Below are 21,532 nucleotides of genomic sequence, written 5' to 3'. Positions count from 1 at the left end.
GTGACCTGCTTCTTTCACAAAGTGAGTCAACAGATGTACTACTTCTGCCTGTTTTTGACCTTTATATAAATGAGATCATGTTGTGTGAACTCAGCGTTACTATGTTATTGAAACTTATCCATGTTCATTCCAACTGCTAAAGAGTATCCCCGTCTATAAACTGTTAAAACCTGAGGCCCAAAATGGTGTCACGTAGGTTAAAAGCCCAAGTCAGTCAACCCAGACTTAATACCTAACCTCACTGCATTTTCAACCCTCCAGGAATGTAACCTTTAGCCGGTCAGTCAGGAATTTTCTGGTCAGCACCGATAAGGTTATATGTCACATGGGCCTTCACCCTCCAAAGGAAGGTGAGGTAATCCACCTACTAAAACCCCTTTGTCCCCAGATGGAGGTGACCTCACCTGAAATAATCCTTCTTTCTATTTATGACTTCCTTGTCCTGCCTTTGACAGCCTTTCTCCTTCTCCAGCCCTCTGGCGCTCCCCTCTACCTGGTAGACGGGACGCTGCCTGATTCACGAACCACGTCATAACGCCAGTTCGATCTTCACGTTCTGCCTGTCGCATTACTGATAGGTACCTGAGTTGCTTCCAGTTTGGGGATATTATGAAAAGCACCAACACTGAAGTCCTTACACTTGTCTTTGGGGGGAACACACAACGGAACTTCTGCTGGGAGCACAGCTGGAGTGGGACTGCTGAGTCGCAGGGAAGGAGTGCGGTCTGGGGGCTGATGCCCAGTGGGACGTCCGAGCATGAGCTGTCGGATCTCCCAGATGCTCCGAGCCTTTTCATTATGAGGCGACCACCTCTTTATTTCTGGTAATGCTTTTGTCTCCAAGTCTGTTTCGTCCAACAGCAGCTTTCTTCTGGTTCGTGCTGCACGGCTTATCCTGTTGCACATCTTCTTTATTTTCACCAATTCCGCATCCTGCTGTTTTCGATGTGTCTCTTTTAACCGGTATATAGTTGTAGTTTTCTAATTCAATGTGTCAATCGCTGTCCCTTCACGGGAACATTTAATGAAAGTTCTGGTGTATTTTCTGCGAAGAATGCAGACAATGGAAGTATCAGATACAGATCTGAACAGATCTGGTCCTGTGCCTGTGGTATCTCCAGGTACTTCGTCTGCTTGTGTGCGTATTTCAAGATGGCAAAACTGCCTTTAAAATAACTGGACGATGATAACCCAACACTGACCAATATGCTTCAAATGCTATCCGGTCTTTACAAAGGGAAAGATGTGTTAGCATTGACTGAATTGGAGTTAGTACCAAAACATAAAAAGCATGACATAAGCTTTTACTCTCAAGCCAATCTTATTTTACTCAGGACTGTGTAACAGGGATATTTTCACCACCCTTTATGACTTGAATTCTTGTAAGAGATCAATTTAATTTTGGTACTTGCGAAAAGGTCTTACAGACAGCAGAATTCAATCAACACTCCCGGGGAGCTCTGCTGAGATGTTACCAAGTATGACTTCCCCGCTTCTTGGCTTCAGCGAAGAGGACTTTTACTCTAGGGGATGCCCTTGGGACTCTCCACATACTCCCTCAGAGTATCCCCTCTCGGGTAGTGCCTTGGCTGTGGCTGGCATCTGTGTAAGGGACTTCGGGGGCCTGACTCGCCTCTGCGCAAACAGACCTTACAGGTTTGTTCCTGTCCTTCCTTCCCTTCAACACTGCGCCACTCACCGGGCACACCTTTTCCGGAGAAATCTTCTTGCCTTCTTGACATTCCTGGTTTTGAACTTGGCTCTCTAGTTATGTATGTGCTGGAAAGGCTCAGCCAGCAGCTCTTGCTCTCATCTCTAGAATTTTGAGCTACAGTCTAGTGATTCTCAACCCTGGCTGTGCATCAGAAGCACCTGAGGAGTGAGTTAAAGATACAGTCTCTGTGACTCTCAATTCAGCAGCTCTATGTAGAAGTGGCCTTGTCACCCCAACTCTGAAACCCAAGACGATTCTCATGCTAAGCCGAGATAAGAACCAGAGCTACACCCTGTTCCCTGGAAGGTTGGGCCCCTTTTATCTTCTTGCAAAAGCTAGGAAAGGCAAGTGAGTGGAGGTGTGGGGGCAGGCACTAGAGGGAAGGTGAGAAGAGCCCAAGGCAGAGCAAAGAAGTCATCAGATCCGCACTGGAAAACACAATCAGATGGGCGGAATCGTCTGGTGGGGGTAAGAATCTCAGAGAAGGCAGGGAAAGCAGGGAAAGCAGGGCGCTTAAAAGCTGTTAGTAGTTCCTGAACCCAGTTACGTGATTTTCCATTGCCTGAAAAGTCCTCATTGGGCAGATGTCCTTTTAATCTTGTTTTCTCTTCCAGTCTACATATTATTAGCTCTGCTTATCTTCAACGGCACCACTCCCTACTTTTATAAGACCTCTATTAACCTGAGCAGAAAGAACATTGTCCGACCCATATAAACAATACTCAGAGGACCAATAAAGCGTCATACACACTGGCAGGTCCCTGCTGCCTTAGATCATCGGGCAGACGTGGAGAAGAGGAACGAGCTGTGAGCTAACAGAGCAGAGTCAAAGATGAGGAGGTCTGGGGCAGACCTCAGAGGCCTTCTCTAGATAACAGCAGCTCCTGCCTGTGCTTTGTCCTGGGCCTTCCTCAGAGGACTCTGGCACTTCTGCCTCTGCCCTGTGGCATTCCATCTTTGACAGACTGATTCAGAAGTCTGATGGTGAACCAGGCCCATAAGGTCATTTAACAGAAAAAATTTTTAAACATACTGATTAGCTTCTAAGTTCATTCAAATAACCTCGAAGCCACATTTAGAAATGTGATCCAGAAAATACACTCTCACCTGTCTGTATTATAACTTAGCTGACATAGAACTTAATGACTACCACTTAATGTACGCTTTGTGCTCTGCAAAGCATGTTATGTGCTCCATGTGCATTACATGTATGCATTATACACGTACCACACACGTTATCAGGAGAGCCTCACACTCACCCCCAGTGCGGTATCATTACCCCAATTTGCAGGCAAAGGAACTGAGCTTCAGAAATGCTCTGTGTGCCGCAGGGAGAGCCCTTCCTGGTGAGGGGCTGGGGCAGGGAGGACCCAGACTGACAGCCACATGACACTTTTCACCGTTAGCAGAAGGGAGTGATGACCTCGAGCCATAGACCCTGTTCTGCAGTAACTTTGCTTCTTAGCTCCTCCTGAGGTTCCTAAGTGCTCACTGAACACTGCCTTTCTCGATATTCTGGACTACAGAGTGTATCGACAGCCTCTTCGTATTCCAAAGTGAAGAGGAGGGGTGCAAGTGACAGCCAGGGGCCGTGTGAGGGCTGGCATGTCATACAGGTTGGAGCCCCAGCCTGGGCCACAACGACATGGACAGAAACAATCCGCAATAAGACAACATCCAGGCACTCTGTTGGCTCTGCTCTGGAAGCCTGGGGCTGGTCTGGCTTCTCAGAAGACCAAATCACTCTGATCAGGCCAAGGCTGATACGGCGAGCCAGATATGAACATGTGACAAACGAGGTGACTTACAGTTCACGGGAGCTGCCCGTCATTCAGCGAGCTCAGCTTGGCAAATATGATCGGCCCGAGAGCGAGGCTGTTCCCATACCGCACCCCCAGGGTTCTTTTCTCACCCAGAGCACCGGCCCCACGTTAGAACAGAGCTTTGCCGACAAACTGACAAAATTCGCCTCACCATGAAAAATGCATGCTTATTTAAACTGGGTGGCCTGTCTACAATCAACTATTTCAGATTTTTTAGAATTTTCAGAGCAGTAGAATCTACTAGTTCTTACCCCTCCTTCCCTCGATTATGGATGGCTAGTTCCTCGCCAATGCCCTCTTCCTCCTTGAAGCTCTCCCAGTCCAATTTGGACTTCTCTAGGGTGCTCATCTTCTGCTTCTTGGCTCCAATTTTCCCCAAAAGGCTGCTCATGCCACTTGATCTTTTTAGCCTAGAGAAAATGGAAAAAAAATGAAATGTGTACCACATAAGAACTACCAAACTCTTAATTCATGTCTTTTACTGGCTGGCACGGGGTCCCCTAGATTCGGGCTATTTATCTTAATGGAAACCATTTTTGTAGGTAGGGCACTTCCTCTCTGCTGTGGAGAACACTCTATGGAGACCCGAATTCGGATGCACTTTTCCCGCCTGACCGCTCCGAGGACCCAGGGAAAGGAAACCCTGCAGCCCTCTGTATGCTCTGTAGGACAGGTCTGTGCTCGCAGGCAGGGAGCAGCACGGCATGAGTCAGACACGACTCTGGAATCACATGCCTATGTTCATATTCCAGCTTCAACTGTGTGACTTCAGGCTACTGAACCACATCTGCCCTGGCTTCCTGTCACCTACCAAGTGAACAGTGACTCAGAGGGCTGCAGTGTATTTTCTATGTCAAGTGCTTTACGACAGTACCTGACACGGAGTAAAGGTGTTTAATAAATGCCAGCCACCCTGAGTCAGTCATCATTCGTGCCCTCAAACCCCAGGGAATGCTTGTAAGAGAGAGAGAAACAGATCCCAACACTGATGGGCAAAAAGTCACAGTATCTCAAAAGGACTCTTAAGGTCAGTTTCCTTTCCACTCCTGTGAGTCAGAACCCTGGGTTTTCCCAGGAGGTGGAGAACATTCCTCACCCTGAAATGAGGGAATATACAGCCTGTGTTCCCCTTGCTGGTGACATGATCATGGACTGTGGGAGAAACCCCACATGCCCAAGTTCAAGTCTTGGCAGGTCACATGTTTCCAGTCATTGTTAAATGCAGGAGGAAAAATAAGGAAAACAGAATGCACCTAGTTAGTAAGAAGGTGGTATTAGGGGAAAGAACTATGGAAGGGACATGGCCCTTGGTTTCTTTAGGAAACTAAAATTTGTCATATGCCACTATGCAGGAAAGTTTGGAAGTGACTTCCTGTTTTCCTGGGAAATATAAGAGAGTCAAATGTGTACAACTGTGAGCTAGCATCACAAGGCCTTCTGATAACATCAACAGTAATACCTTTCACTTGCCTACAATGCTAATTCTCCAGGTGCTTTATTCACGATTTTCTCATCGTCCTCTCACAATGGCCTATGAAGGAGGACCACTGAGCTCCGGATAGGGGGAAGAGCCTTCGAGGGGATCTAGTGTCACGCGACCCCTTCTGGAAGCCACCTCCCTGCAGCACAGGGCCAGTGAAGGACACCCCGTTCCTGCCCTGGAGCGAGCAGACAGGCCGGTGTCCGCACTGAACACAAGACTCTCGGGGCTGAACCATGACCCTCCACACCCTCGCCCTATTCATGCTGGTGGGGAGGATGTCTGCTTCCCTGTTGTGGGCATTTCCCACCACACGCTGTTAGCTTAACACCGACTCATAACAGGCTGGACGGGCATCATCATTCTCATTTTGAGTTGGACAAATAAACAGAGTTCAGAGAGGTTAAATGACACAACAAAGGTCAAGCCAATAGAAAACGAAGAACCAGGACAAAGCAAGGTCTTTCTGACTCCCAGCCTGGTGCCCTGGGCCGTCTCACGACAAAGCTAGAACCCGTCGGAGATATCTCCTCACAGCTATTTCACCTTCCGGTTTGCTTAACATTCTTCCACACGGCTCTCTATGAGCTTTCAGTTCACATCTTCTAAAAATTCGTTTCTAGATAACTCATTCCCTACACCAATCTCTCATCTAAGCATGCGCACACACGTGCACATGCACACGCACACGGGCTGTATTTACCAGGAGGAGAGCAAGAGTGAGGACAGAGAAACTCAGTATGTGTCCCCTGCTCTCCCTGTCACAGCCTCTCACCCGGAGAACTGCAGTCTCTCCACTGGTCTCCCTGACTTCCGTTCCGTCCCACACTCACTCAGCTGCTCCACCCTCACATCCCTTCCACATACTGTCATTAGGGTGATTTTTCTAGAACAGAAAGCTTATCGTGTCTTTCTGCTTCAAAGTGTCTTCCCTGACTCCTTCTTTGCTCTTACAATGAAGACTACGCCTTTCCCTTGTGAAGTTCTTCCTGATCTTCCCTCACCACATCTACCTTCGCCATCTAAGCACCAACCGTACAGTCCTGAACCTACAGTTCATCTCCCATTCATCTCAGCCTAGAGGCCACTTCCTCCAGGAAGCCTCCAGGGACCCTGTCCCAATCTCTGGATGAGATGCCTCGCGGTGGTGTTTCTAGTGCACTCAGTCCTTCTCCCATTGCGGCACCGGTCCCTCCCTTGGCAGAAGCTCAAGGACTCAGATTCCAGCTGCCGCCATACTGGCCAATTCCGTGCGAGTTCAGAGTCAGTGCCGACAAGATGCGCCAAAAGCACACACCTCGAGGCTTCCCTCTGCTGCCTGCAGGGGCTCCTCTGACCCTGACTACAAGTCAGAAGCACTGCCCGGGGAAGGCGATGGGAGTTCACGCCATTGGGGCCACCCTCATGGAGGACAGGGGCTGTGGCTAGAGCCCAGCCTCCTGTCCTCACTCAGGCAATTCTTAGGGGACCTCTGAATGCTTCTCAGAAGTCCTGGTGGCAAGGAACCCTTGCAGTCCTGGAAACACACTCTCGTACTGGCCTTCCCTCCTTCCCAACCTCACTCCCTCTACCTCCTCGTGCCTACTTCCCAAGGACGGTTCCCAGTGAATGACCTACACTAACAGACTTACCTAAGGTTCTGCTCTAAAGGGAATCAAACAAGATGCTTAGGAGCAACACTATTTTCGTGTGTGTGCCCTCTCTCTCTCTGAGGGCACGTAAGCTCTCCGTCCCCAAATCTCTCTACAGCCCACGAACTGAGTTGCACAACAGCAGGAACTCAATAATGTCACTCGGATCACATAAACAAGTAGAGGCAGAGAATCAGATTTCTGTAGTTTAAATGAAAGGTGTTCAGAACACTTTTAAATTGGGGGATCCTAAGGGGTATAACTTCTATTTCCATTCATTCACCAATCAGCTCATAACAACCTAGAATTTCTGCTTTTACCTGGGCAGCCCCTTAGGCTCTGTACATCATCTCCCACTCTCAGCCTATAGCTCTGATGGTATTCCCAAATTATACCACCTTTCTGACAAAGCACTTTGAGAAGCCTAAGAAAACGATCTTCTGCTGCAAAGCAGTGAAGACAGTTCCAGAAAAGTAAAAAGCCATAAACCCCCATTGCCTTGTTCACTGCTAAACATCAGCAAATTGTCGCCAGTGCTAAGACGCTTTAAGGGAAAGCTTCCGGGTCTGCCTTCATTGGCTCATGAACGTGGTTTGTGATTTCCTAATCTGACAGTCTCAAAAGCAAAATTACCTGTCTTGTTTGTATTTGAGGCTAAATCAAAGTGAATGACACATTCACAGCAGTAGCCAAAACATGTAGAGGCTCATCATGACTGAGAGCCCTTTTTTCCTGGAACCTGGCACGTGGGGTCCCTGCAGGCTTTCCAGCGCTTACACTCAGCACCCCCTTCACATGGGGCTCCCGTGGCACGATCCTGGCATCACTCCATCACAGCTTTCTGGACAGCACATTTACCATGACCTGGGCCCTATCTCTGCCGTGAAGGTTCATCTATCGGGCATATAGGAAAGCTGGGGCAGGCAAGAAAGCCTCAGCTCCTGGGCAAGGGCTGCGGGCTCTCTTAGCTGGGAAAGAGCACGGCTGAGAGCACTGCAGTGCTGCCCAGAGCTGCCAGAGAGGAGGGAGTCCAGCAGCACCGGCCTCCCCCACGCCTCTGGCAGCTGTGGAGAGCGGGAGGTCAGAGTTCCAGGGGAGACCACTCTGCTGTCAGCAGGAACTGGTGCATTTTGAGGCACCACCACAACAGAACCCCAGATTTCTCTATTTTCTGGATCCTAAGCCGCAAGGGCAAGGTATGACCAGAGAGTTGGCACTGACAGACCACCCCCTCCCCTCAGCCATGGATTTTCTGGTCTTGGGTCTAAAGTGTGGTGTGCTGTGCCACAGAAGCCCACAGTATTTCATTCAGGAGACTCTTCATCCACCTGTTACAAGGCAATGTCCAAAGAAATGCACCATCCACTTGCCCATTGGCAGATTCCATTCATAATGTTATACTCAGACATGGCCAGCACTTTGCTGCCTAGATGTTTCCAATATAACAATGGCATTTCAACCACCTCTTCCTGAAGGTCACAGTCCTCTACTGACCCAAGACTAAGCCTGTCCAAGCGGCATGGGCCCTGCTAGCCTCTGCTCTAAGCAGCAGGCTTTCACGCTACAAGAGCATGGCTAAGGGCAGTGGGCATGCTGGTGAAAAGAGGCTCCTACTAACACTTTTTTTTTTTTTTAAAAGATTTTATTTATTTGAAAGAGAGAGAGAGAAGGAGCAGGTGGAAGGACAGAAGGTGAAGCAGGCTCCCTGCTGAGCGGGGAGCCCGATGCGGGACTGGATCCCAGCACCCTGGGATCATGGCCTGAGCCAAAGGCAGACACTTAACCAACTGAGCTACCCAAGCGCCCCAAGCCCTTCTTTCTTACGCACTGTGTCTAGTCATCCCTCAATAAGCAATTATCGTCAATTCCCTTTCCACAGCACCCAGCCCAACATTCTATGCTGACACTAGACACGAATGAAGACCTCACACACAAAGATTCAGGACTCAAAAAAGTAAAGGGACAAAAAAGGCAAAATAAAGTCATCTTTTTCCTTTCTGAATTCAAAGTTTACGGTGATAGTTTGCTAAAACTTTTTCTACTCCTCTTTAGCACCAGAAATATAAGTTTAACAAAATTCACTGCAACCAAGTGATAAACTCTATCCTGTGGAGTCTGTCAGAAAGATATTATAGTAACTTGTTGTCTTTGTTCCAGCCCCGTAAGCGCGGACTCAGATTCACTCAACCAATTTGTTTCGTAGCCACCATCAAGATGCTCTGGAACCTACTGTTTATTTACAAGAGGGGCTGGGCACCTGGGTGGCTCAGTCCTTGAGAGTCTGCCTTCAGCTCAAGTCATGATCCCAAGGTCCTGAGACTGAGCCCCACATCGGGCTCCCCGCTCAGCAGGAAGCCTGCTTCTCCCTCTCCCATTCCCCCTGTTTGTGTTCCCTCTCTCACTGTGTCTCTCTCTGTCAAAGAAATAATAAAAATAAAAATCTTAAAAAAAAAAAAAAAAAGAGGTGCTGGAAAGGAGCCGGGAAAAGTACTTAAGTGGAAAAAGAGAGGATGACAGGACACTGCAATTGTCTATGAAAGAAAAGGGGCGCATCTTTCCCATGATCTTTAAAAATTGGCCTCAGGCACCCAGCCTGCCACAGAACAGAATTTCAGGTTTGGGAGTGAATTTAGAGTCCATCATTCATTGTACTCCTCCAACAGATTACTGAGAAATGACTGTATCCCAGACATTGTGCTTGGAACTGGGGACACACACATATATAAGGCATGATCTCTGGCTTGGAGGTGACGATGTAATAGAGGAGATTGTCATATGGACAAATTATAACTGCAGACTGTGAGGGCACAAAAAAGGGACCACCTGAGAGGCTGTTTAATTCAACCTCCATATATCAGAGATGAGTCGACTAAGATCCAAGAAGGTTAAGAAACCTGCCCAAGTTCCCACGGGGAGATGTGGGACTAGTACTCAGTGCTTTTGACCTCCAGCCTGTCTCTTCCACTTGGCTGATGCTGGAGCTGGGGACAACCAGCCTCTGGGGATCGTTCGGCACTTCAACGTCTATGACTGCTAATTTGGGGGGGTGGCATTCTCACTTCCGCTGTTGTCCTGCTCCCTGTACACAGGGCCCGTGTCTTACTCACTGCCGCCTGACTCACAGTGTGGCACAAAGCCTTGCTATACTACATGTTCAGTGAACTGAATCACCGTGATTTGACAATGGGCTTATCCAAATGAGTTTTTTTTCTCATAACAAAGAGTCAATGCTGCACTTGAACTGACAGGCCAGAAAAGGTAGTGCAGAAGTGGACCAGCAAGGAGAGGGTCAACACATGTCCAAGGAAGCACTACTGACCTTTACTTAGAACTTCAGCACACAGAGCCTGGCTCCACTATGCCTTCCATCTCGTAACTTGCATAACCACTAAAATGCAAATTATTTGGAACAAAGATTCTTTGGCACAGATATGCAGTTTCCTTAGTATTTGTCATCTGTTTACAAGGCAAGAGTGGATTTTTTTGGTAACTCACACATGGACTATTTTCCGGAGCTGTACAACGGGTCTGGAACTGGCATGCTACTCCCTGAGAAATGGGAAAAAGTTTGCATTGATGATTCTTCGATGCGAGTTGTCTGCTTGGAACCACTGTTCTCTCTTAGACCTTCTTTGGACTTAGCTGAAATCTGTAGGAATGAAAAGCAAAGCCCGACTCCCTGGGCCAGTTTCACGCCTCACCTGTGCAAATCTCTAAGCAATCGCCCCAAAGCCCAAGACCAGAGCACTCAAGGAAACGGCCTGGAGGCCAGCAGTACAACAGGGAGGTTTAAATCGCGTTCACGTCCCAACATTGTGCTGGCAGTATTCTATGGGACACTGAGCTCAGGAAAGTGGAAAACACTAACTCGGACAAGAAGTTCCAAAAGATTTTAAACATTTTGTGGCTAAAAAATTGTCAGTACTCTCGAATCTATTATTAACGTTGATACAGTGCCAGCCCTTCCTTCCCCACCAAAGTGGCATCTCTCAGCAAAAGGGGACATAAAGGCCAGCAAATGGTAGCAGCTTCAGTGTTTACACAAACAGCAAGGATCTGCCACTCAATTCTACTGCTCTTACACCAGTCCAAGAATGAAGTATACTTAAGTCTGTCTGATTTTTTTTTAAATTTTATTTATTTATTTGACAGAGAGAGCGAGAGATACAAGCAGGCAGAGCAGCAGAGGGAGAGGGAGAAGCACGGTCCCCACTTAGGGAGCCCGATGCGGGGCTCGATCCCAGGACCCTGGGATTATGACCTGATTCAAAGGCAGTTGCCTAATCAACTGAGCCACCCAGGCGCCCCAAGTCTGTCTGATTTTTTAAAAAAGATTCTACTTATTTATTTAGAGAGAGAAAGAGAGCAAGGGGAGGGGCAGAGGAAGAGGGAGAAATCTTAAGCAGGCTCCACGCCTAGCATGGATCCTGACTCGGGACTAGATCACATGACCCTGAGATCATGACCTGAACTGAAATTAAGAGTCAGATGCTTAACCAACTGAGCCACCTAGGCACCCCAAATCTGTCTGATTTGATTTCAGCTGTGCCACATCTTTAAAACATGTCTCTGAAACAAACCTGCTTATTTTGGTGGCAAAGTCCTGGATTTTCATCTCTTCTGAAACAATGTATTACAGAAAGCGCTTTCCAGCTCTTGCTTCCTTGTCTGTGAAGCACAGAGGCGGCTTGTGCGTTGCTCTGGCCTCTCAGCTAATGCTGGAAGGCCAATCACTCCAGCTGATGAGGTTCTGCTGACACGGACAGCTCTTCCTGGAGAGGACGCACCATCCCTTCAGTCAGCCATGAAGTGTTCTCCTCTACCTGCACTGTCTCCTGCTCTCTCTTGTAATCAAGGCCATTCACCTTGAGACAAGTAACTGGGGTTAAGGGCTCTGTAGTGACAATGAAAAGTACTTTTTTTCTGGGGCAAGCTTTTTTTTCTGGGATCTGCTGGGCACTGTTTATTAGCATCACACGCCAAGAGAAAGTTAATGTCCCTTTTCTCTGTGAAGAACAGTCCTCTACTGGTCTATTGTGCCGCTGAAACCAGCCAGCTCAGTGAGCTGGGGACGCGTGCCACGAAGGGCCATTGCTTTTTTTTTTTTTAATTGTTGTTTGTTTTTATTAATCTGCCTAGTGCAGACCTTTCAAAGAAGGTCAAAGTTAGATGACTGTTCAGGAGGAACAGGTCCTTCCCCCCTGGCCACCCTTCCTTGGTGCCCAGGGCGTCTGCAGTGCTCAGTTCACAGGTAAGACGCAGAGAGAAACCTACTGGGAAATGCACAAGGTCTTGTACTACAGCTGGGTGAGCGGGAGCTTAAGTGCGAGCTTGAATGTGAGCAACCATCCCACCATGGCTTCTGAGAGGTGGGCGATGGCAGCTCTCAGCACAACTCTGGTGTGGTCTGGCAGAAACTCCCAACTTTCCAGTCTGAAAAATGTCACGCTGACAGAAAACTCGAAAGCAGAGAACAACTACTATCTGAATGCCCTTTGCTTAGATTCGCTCATTATCAACATTTTATCACATTTGCTTTCTCGCCTGCCCCCCCCCCCCGCTTTCTCTATTTAAATGTTCTTTTTTGGAGGCGTGAGACCACTTTTAAGTTGCAGACATCATGCCACTTCAACACGATACCTCACACTGCATGCAAGGACTGTGACACCGATACAACGGTGTCATCCAAAGTCCCTGCTCACATTCCCCTCACTGCCTCTCCAGATGGCCTTGACAGTCATCCCGCGCCCTCCTTCCAGGCACTACATCTGATGTTTCCTTAGCCTCCTTTACCTTTTAATCTAGCACAGTCTCCTGCCTTGTCTTCTGTTTGATTTCTGGTCTTTGATGCCGTTGCCAGTTTCTGGAGTCCAGGTTGGCAGTCTTATGGAATATTGCTCTGTTAGGGTTTGTCTGTTTCTTATGCCAAGTAGGCAAGAAGGGGAGGCTGGGGACTGCTTACTGCACCACCACCCAGTGATGGGCGCAGCGGGTCCCTCCTGGAATCTGATGCTCCCTGTGGTCCGCTGGGACAGGTGGGGACTGCCGGAGCCCTCACTTGTAAAGGTATTCTCTCCCTTCTGCAACAAATCTGTAATTAACGTGTAACATGTAGGATAGTATTCTCAGGATGTTCAGGAAGTTCTGACTGCTACTTATTTCTGGGACCTCACTCTATAAACGCCCTGGCAATGTCTCAGGACAGACTGAGGTGGAAAAAGTGAAGGATCCTATCTGAAGGACAAATATTTGGGAAATCTCAAAGGGATCAGGAAAGTCTCTGAAAAGTGGAAGAGCAGTAGCTAGAGAAAAGGCCAAGGGTAACAGGATCGTCAGCAGAGTCCTAAACTGGACAGGCCAATGGTGAGTACAGAGATCTCTGGCCAATATGGAGGCATTCACTCAGGTACCCGGATACTCCTCTTAAGGGTCTGGGGGCCTGCTATGCCTAAGGGTTAAGTGGCAGAGGTCAGTGGCAAAAAACAAAAAAAACAAAAACAGTACCTTCTGGCTGGCCCACCAAGACCTCTAGGAAACGATACTCCTGAATTTCCTTTCTCCTTTGTTCCACCCCCTGCGGTTTCATCTCACTCCCCGTGGAAGAGATAATGCCACATCCCTTCCTGCCTCTGCTCCGGCAGTTTCCTTCCTTACACTACTCCCATGGTGGGGGTCACGGCAGGGCAAGGAAGGGCCTCCACCATTTTACGGCAGCGGGGGAGTGAAGAAGGCCTGCCTTTCCAAGGTGGAAACCTTTAGTTTAATGGGAATGGGGGCTATGCCGGGGAGGGGGATGGTCTCCCCTGGGGTGCAAACTGCTGTTGCTTTCATTTGTATGATTGGGCACAGCTGGGAAGAATAATTTATTGACCAACACAAATAGACCAGTTACAGTTCTGAGGCAGAATTTTAAAGGAATTATTAAATACAGCTTCTAAGGGAGCCCAAAGTGACATTTTTCTTTAGGCAGTTGAGCCTGGGAGCTCAAGTGAGGAGGGCACAGGTGTTTTCCAGATCCCGGCTCCACACGGGCTCCCAGCCAACAGCAGCCAGAGGCAAAGAAGAAAAGAGGCAGAAGCAGGACCTGGCCGCTAGCAGTCAATGCCCTCTGGGAAGGACAGTCTTGGTGGCTTTCTCCTGTGACAGTGCTAAGCCACTGTGGGTCTGCGGACCACCTGCCTGGTCTCAGGGCAGGAGCTGGACTCAGCCGGATCACTCCCATAGTTGAGCAAACGCCACATCTCTCAAACCAGCCACCGTGAGAAGCAAAGCACAGGGCACCGAAGATAAATGTGCCTCAATTATGGTTTGTTTGGCTAATTGCTGATTAGGGACTTGGCATGCTTTCCCAAACCGCAGCGTTCTGCTGCTGCTTTGACTTTCAGCTTTTTTTTCCCTCCCCGGCAGGTCTCTATCTCCTCAGGAAAATGGCAGGATGTCAACATAAAATAAATGTTAAATTCCTGGGCACCTCCCAGATTGAGATCAGGTTAAAGATTCAGGATGTGGGGGTGTCCTCAGAGCAGAAATATTCCTCTTGTTTTACATCACGGGGACTTCATGGAATATGAGTCACGCCTGCGCTCCTCTCACAGACATGGCTAGGCACACGACCACATGGCTTTCAATGAAACTCGTACGCGCTGGCTACCATACGTCTTGCGAAATGACTCCCCCTCCGTTCCAAACTTCCCACGGCTCCTGAAGTATGCTACATTCCAAATGCGAGGATATGGAAGTTGGACACAGCTGGGATTCCTGACACCTCAAAGTTCTGTCTGGAGGGGAGTACACTTTATGGTCCTTTCACTTGATGAGGCTGAAGTGATAAGAAAGGTCATTTCTCAGCGCTTGGCACTCCTGCTTGGGGCCCTGACTCCAGATTTCTCTCACAGTGGTGTCTGCAACATTCCTGGCTCACTGTGTAGCCAGGGTACCGTCTGGAGCCTCCCAGAAGCTGCAATCCTGTGAACCTCAATGGGCAACTCCAAGAGGCTTAGACTCCAACCTCCCCACCTCCTCGGGGCTGCTCCCACCTGTCCTCAAAAAGCATCAGCCTTAGTATCAGTAACCAGCATCAGCGGCTTCCCTGTCACGGCACCCTCTCAATCCAGCACTTAGGAGCCTTTGGGAAGCAATTACCTGCACACGGCGATCCAAAGAATGGGGCTGCTTCAGCCCGAGCCCAGGATGTCACTTTGCTAAGGCAGAGCAGTGGATTTCAACAAAGAGAAACGTCTGTTCCCACGGAGTTTGGTAGAGAAAGCAGAAAACTTTCTTTATACTGTATGCAGGAAATGGTTTTCATAGAAGCTAACCACAGCTGGGCAATCTGTACAACCACAACATAGTTTCTCTTTAATAAATGGAAGATTTTACCCATTGCATCACTAACCACCAAAAAGAATTCCCACCCTCTATCTGTCAGGCAAGAGAAAGCGTTAAGTCATCTCTCTTTCCTTTATGTGCCAGCCAAGGGTTGCTAGAGCAGCTTTTTCATTCAGCAATGAGGCTTGTTCAACAAGGATCTATGACCCAACCCTACTGATGAGTGATACATGAACCCTGAACAAATTCAGTTTCTTCATGTTCTGGGGTCCCCTCACAGCATGTGCCAAATGACCATGATCCACCATGGGTCAATGGCCAAAAGGTCTGAAAGAGGCGCTTTAGCAACTGCTGGCTGAGAGATGAGGGTCTGCTAAAACAGGGCTGGCCAACCCTGCCATTAAGAGATGGCTCGAGGAAATCAGAACAAGACTGCAGCCCTGACCCGTAGCTCCTTGCCCCCAAGCCAGCAGAGCAGCCTGTGCGAGTCTGCACCCCTCTCCTGGGATGACGGCTGGAGGGGTGTGGGGATGGACAGGGGCGTCATGATGCCCTTCCTGTCCCTGTGAGGCTCAGCTGCTCACTCAGCAGAGTGCGTGCGTCCTCACCGCCCAGATGAAGGAAGGAGGCTTGGCACTAGGAAACACGGACGCTCTCATCTGAAGGCTACAGCTCAAACAAAAACAAGCAAGGACACCGCAACAGAACCCCAGAACTACCCAGCTGTACTGGGGAAGAGGTTTCCTTGAAAAGTGAAGATAATGGAGCCAATAACCCCAATACAGAAGCTATTAAATTTACTAGGATTTTCAGAGTGCTGGAAAATCTGATGACCAATCACTTCTCATTCCCAGCTAAGACTTTTAAAAACCACTTTACTGAGATATAATTCACGTACTAAAGAATTTACCCATTTAAGTAAGCAAGTCGGTGGGCCTTAGTATATTCAGTTGTGCAGCCATTACCACAACCTAATTTTAGAACATTCTGTCATGCCCTTAAAAAAAAACCTCACACCCATCAGCAGTCATCCCCATATCCCCAGGCTTAGGCAACCACGAACCTACTTTCTCTATCGATTTGCCTATTCTTTCAACTAATACTCTTTAAAAAAAGATTTATTTATTTATTTGACGGTGGGGAGGGGTGGAGGGAGAGGGAGAGAGAGAATCTCGAGCAGGCTCTGAGCTGAGTGCACAGCCTGATGTAGGACTCGATCTCGTGACCCTGAGATCATGACCTGAGCCCCGAAACCAGGAGTCAGATGCTCAACTGATGGCACCCCCCAGACGCCACCCCCCACAACTCTTACTTCTAAATCCTAGGTTTAAGACTATCTTAAAGCATTTAGGAGCACCATGTTTCTCAGTCTGTACTTACTACATCTTCCTACAGGAAATGCACTGAAACTCCCAATCCGTCCCCTATGTTGATGGTCACACAGAAATTCTGTGTGGGCGGGAGGGGGCAGGAAAATCAGAAATCTAGACTTGAGATGAGAACACTGGAGTATCTGAGCCCTGCCTGGATGGCCAAGTCCCGCACATCACCAGCGCGTGTCTGGATCTGTTTATAAAATGGTGGGGTGTGTTGGCTTGGCACTTGGTGCAGAAACCTGCCTTTACCACTTAATTTTTGTTGTTTTTAAATCCCAGGCGAGTTAATTTCTCTGAGCCACAACTAACCAATTAGTAAAATGAGGATAATAATAACTGTCTTGAAGCATGACGATTACATGAGATCGTCGTCAAGTCACCCCTTGTTCACTGGGCGCCTTGCGTGTGCCAGACTGCTGGCCGCTGGAGAGAGAGACACAGGCTTCTTAGGCTTATTTGATTCTCTCACGCAAGACAGATATGTATGCAGCTAATTACATTAGGAGAAAACTGCTGCTTAGTGCACTAGGAGCGTGAAGGCTGCGGAGGGGGGTGGGGGTGTCTGAAGGACGAGATGGAATTTGCCAGGAGGACAAGCTGGGACAGAGAAATCCAGGAGATTTAAATAACGCCCGCAGTGCACGTGAAAGCACTTAGCACAACGCCTGGCACAGAGCAGATAATCAGGATTTCCTGTTGTCCCTACTCTAACTCTCGTAAGTCCTTGAAAAGATGCTCTAAAATCCAGAAAGAAATTATAATCTTGCTGCTGCCAGAGAAAAATCAGTGGGTCTGGTGCTTGACTTGCTTGCTCTTTTTCTGAGGCTAATTCATCTGTGGCAGCAAGGAGATTTCAAATTTTGATTTCTTCCCCCACCCCCAAACTTTTCATCTTGAAAAATTTCAAACCAAAGAAAAGCTGGTCTCCTTAATCTAGGACAGTCCCCCGCCCTGTAGAACAGTCCCCAGTTTGGACCTGCCTGGTTGTTAACCTCAGCTTCTTCGAAGGCACCTGGGAGTTCCCCGGCACCGATGCCCGGATGGCTCTTCTCCATCTACACCCGCTTCCTGAGCGACCTCATCCAGGCCCAAGGCTTACATACTGGTTCTAGGCCTCTACCCGTGGTGTCTTTCTTATCCTTGCCCCAGCCCTCTGTCCCGAACCCCGGCCTTCTACACCCTCCCGCGCGGGGGACCTCGCCTGCAGCAGCCTGCCACATCCTGGAGGAGGGCGATGACATGTAGCCGTGCTTACCTGTCAGCCCTCCTCTCCTGGGACTACCCCCACCATCCCGCCTCAGGCACGGGTCCACCCTGTGAGGCCTTCGAGCCCCCCCCCCCCACCAGCGGCCCTCAATACCCCCTTCCCAGACAGTGTCTTGGTTACTTCCTCACTGCTGTCCAGTCTCGGCTCACCCGACCATCCTAGCCCACTCTTCAGCCTCACCCCACACTCCCCATCCCCTCCCTGCCTCAGATTTCCTTCCCGCCCTAACACTTAGCTTTTTCTGACACAGTGTGTCGTTTGCTGTCATGTGTACTGTCTAGCTCTGTGCTGGAAAGGAGACTCCACAAAGCTGGAACCAACATGTGTTTTGTTCACTGAGAGAACCCGAGCACCTGGCATAGCACCACGCACATGGCAGGCACCCGATATTTGTTAAAAGAACGTATGAATATTAAGAAAACATAGCAACTTCACACATTATAAATAGTTTCAATAATGATACCTACTAAAGTAACAGTTCTCTGTGCTGGCTAACCTCAGAGCTGCTGCCCGCCCTTGGCTAGGTTTTCTATGGAACCTAGCACTTCAGAGCCGGCACAGGAAAAGCATTTGTTCACTGCGACAGATGGCAGACCCTGAATGGCTGTCAGGAGCCTGGAATTTGTCCTAGGCTGGCCTCAGCGCCACCCGGAGAGCCTGCAGAATATTCAATGATCTCGTCATAAACTTCAATCTGGGCTACCGGGGGCTGAGATGCCTCATTTTTTTTTTTTCCAAGATTTTACTAATTTATTTGGTAGAGAGACAGAGAGAGAGATTGAGCAGGGGGAGGGGCAGAGAGAGAAGCAGGCTCCCCCGCTGAGCAGAGAGCCTGACTAGGGTCTTGATCCCAGGACCCCAGGATCGTGACCTGAGCCCAGGGCAGACGCTTAACTAACTGAGCCACGAGGGCGCCCCTAGGATACCTTAACTGAAACACAAATAGGGGCAGAATTAAGGGAAATGCTGAATGAGTCTTTTGGCCCCCCTTTTTTTGATCTCCGTGATAACAGAATTTACAAAGAAAACAAAAGAACACAAAAGTGGTATTTGGGGGCGCCTGGGTGCCTCAGCGGGTTAGGTCTCTGCCTTCGGCTCAGGTCATGATCTCAGGGTCCTGGGATGGAGCCCCGGGGGGGTCTCTGCTCAGCGGTGAGCCTGCTTCCCCTCTCCTTCTGCCTGCCTCTCTGCCTACTTGTGATCTCTCTTTATGTCAAATAAATAAGTAAAATTTAAAAAGTGGTATTTGGATTTATTTTATATGAAAATGCAGTTCTGGAACAATGAGGTCAGGAGACCTCACTTGCTGTGTGTGGCAAGTGAGTCTTTCCCTTTACCATTGGCTACCTTATGCAGGGTGGCTACCTTATGCAGGGGGCTTTTGTTTGGTTGGTTTTAGAGGACTAGTTTTAAAGTCATTTACAGCACTATGTTATGAGCCAGAAGCAATGTCTGAGTCCAGCTTTGAAGCTAAAACCAACTCTGAATAGATGTAATTGGAGCAATGAGCTAACTCAATACTCAGCCAACTGAACAACTTCTTGTCAGAATCCGCCAGAAAGAATTAGCCAGGTGTACAGAGTTGCTACAGGCAGCAAACTGAGTTGCAGAAAAGATGAGCACTCCCTCCAGCTGTCACACCAACCTCGTCAAGTAAGAGAATCACGCAGATGCTAATTTTCTCTCTTGCTCAGTGAGAATCTGAGCTGGTAGACAGAATGTAAGAGGTAAGACAGTGACAAGAAGCTAGAAAAGGATGCAAAAAGGAATTGGTTCTTCTCACTGCTGGGGGTCTTGGTACTTGGCCAGAATCCCAGGGATAAAAAGAAGATTCTAAAAACTTCCAAAGGGACCAGGGTGGTGGGAGTGGGGGTGGGGGGTGGCAGGGGGCAGGAAATTAGGTCATATATAAATATTCAAGAAGTCCAAATGGCTTCAAACTTCTAGAAGCCTAGTAGAGCACTGTCCTCACAATTTTATTTATCTATTTATTTTTAGAGATTTTATTTATTTATTTGACAGAGAGAGACACGGAGAGAAAGGGAACACAAGCAGGGGGAGTGGGAGAGGGAGAAGCAGGCTTCCCGCTTAGCAGGGAGCCTGATGCGGAGGGGCTTGATCCCAGGACCCTGGGATCCTGACCTGAGCCAAAGACAGATGCTTAACGACTGAGCCACCCAGGCACCCCATCCTCACAATTTTATTTTATTTTTTAAAGATTTTATTTATTTATTTGACAGACAGAGATCACAAGTAGGCAGAGAGGTAGGGAGAGAGAGAGGGGCTCGATCCCAGGGCCCTGGGAATCATGACCTGAGCCGAAGGCAGAGGCTTTAACCCACTGAGCAACCCAGGCGCCCCATCCATCCTCACAATTTTAAAGACAAATGATTTTCCACCTGCAACATTATACCTAGGAAAACCAGTAATAAAATGTGAAGCTAGAACAAAGTCATTTTCAGAAATGCAAAGTCTCAAAAACATATCCCCCATAAACCAATTCCTCAGGATGTTCCTGGACGATGAGCTCTATCAAAATGGGAGAATAAACCTAGAAAGAAGAGGACAAGGGATCCAAGAAACAGAGCAGCTATGCAAAGAGGGATAAAACAGCTGGACAGAAAGCCAAGAGAACAAAGAGCCCTGACCCGAGCAGGGGGGGAGGGGAAGGAAATGACAAATTTTCTGACATAGTCAAAAACAGTATTAAGAGGGATTTTATAGCCCCTGTGAAAGAGTTTGGAAAAAAATTTGTGACAGGGACATAGAAAACCAAGCAATGAACAAATATATATATATATATATATATATATATGAGGGGAAATATAACATTAGTCCACATCTGGCTTAGCAGTGAACAACACTACAGTGACAACAGTGTCATTCACCTGGGAGAGCAGAAGGAGGACTTGTGTTGAGGGGCGGAGTGGTACAAGAGGTTATTCCTCTTCTTCCCAAACAGGGGCTGCTGCTGCTGCTGCTTCTTTTTTTTTTTAATTTTTTAAAAAGATTTTATTTATTTATATGATAGGCAGAGATCACACATAGGCAGAGAGGCAGGCAGAGAGGCAGGCAGAGAGGCAGGCAGAGAGAGAGGGGGAAGCAAGCTCCCTGCTGAGCAGAGAGCCTGATGCAGGGCTCGATCCCAGGACCCTGAGATCATGACCTGAGCCGAAGGCAGAGGCCTAACCCACTGAGCCATCCAGGCGCCCCGGGGCTGCTGCTTCTTAAAAACCAGTTAACAGGAAGTTAATAAATAATGTTTAAAATAGATAAACCAAGAAATAATAGTACACTAAACACATTAGTTTAAAATCTGAACCAAAAAACAGCAGAACTAGCTGTAGGAGTTTAAAGCAGTCGCCTCTGGAAAGCAGGACCCAGGACTGTGTCAGGAGACTGAACAGTATATCTGACTTTGCAAACTGTGCACCTGTATGACCTTGACTGGATACCTAATCTGGGTTAATACATCTTTGTGTTCCTTGAGTAGAAGAGAAGAGAGAGGGATTTTTCTGTGCAGCCATCAGTCTGGCAGGATTAGGCTCACAGCCCTCCTGATTGGCATTGTGTCCTCTCTGACCTCCGCTGCTCTTGTCATTTAACACGTTGCTTACTGTTTATCCTTAATAAAGATTTTCTGCATGTACAATCCTTCCCATAATACTGAAGTACCTGAATTGAGCTGTATTTGACAGTGTTCTCTGCATGGGTCACTTGTTCCTTTAATTAATGTATTTATTCATTCAAAATGTCTTAACACTCCTGCCATATGCTAGTAGACACAGTGATGGCAGCCACACAAAGACAAGGACAGCCTCATTAGGGTTCTGATGGAGCTACAGCCCCTAAGGACACCTGACACTTTTCAGGGACGAAATCCTCTCCCCGTTCCTCCCTGAAACACACGGTA

At 48.2% G+C, this 21,532-nt stretch overlaps 1 protein-coding gene across 3 annotated transcripts in view; it reads right to left on the bottom strand.

Moving 5' to 3' along the window:
• Positions 1 to 21,532, bottom strand: part of CFDP1 (craniofacial development protein 1) — a 128,041-nt gene that overhangs the window by 8,808 nt on the left and 97,701 nt on the right. For 2 of the 3 annotated variants that reach the window (XM_080829271.1, XM_080829272.1), the window contains exon 6: positions 3,789 to 3,947. The exons of the other annotated variant lie outside the window; for it this stretch is intronic. In XM_080829271.1, coding sequence (XP_080685397.1) covers positions 3,789 to 3,947 — 159 coding nt within the window. The remainder of the gene's footprint in view (positions 1 to 3,788; positions 3,948 to 21,532) is intronic. 3 annotated transcript variants of the gene reach the window in all.

The sequence above is a fragment of the Martes martes genome (assembly GCF_963455335.1).
Source record: "Martes martes genome assembly, chromosome: 17".
Classification (NCBI taxonomy): Eukaryota; Metazoa; Chordata; class Mammalia; order Carnivora; family Mustelidae; genus Martes; species Martes martes.
Note: the sequence above shows the minus strand (reverse complement) of the source record. Positions and strands in the feature narration are given on the sequence as shown.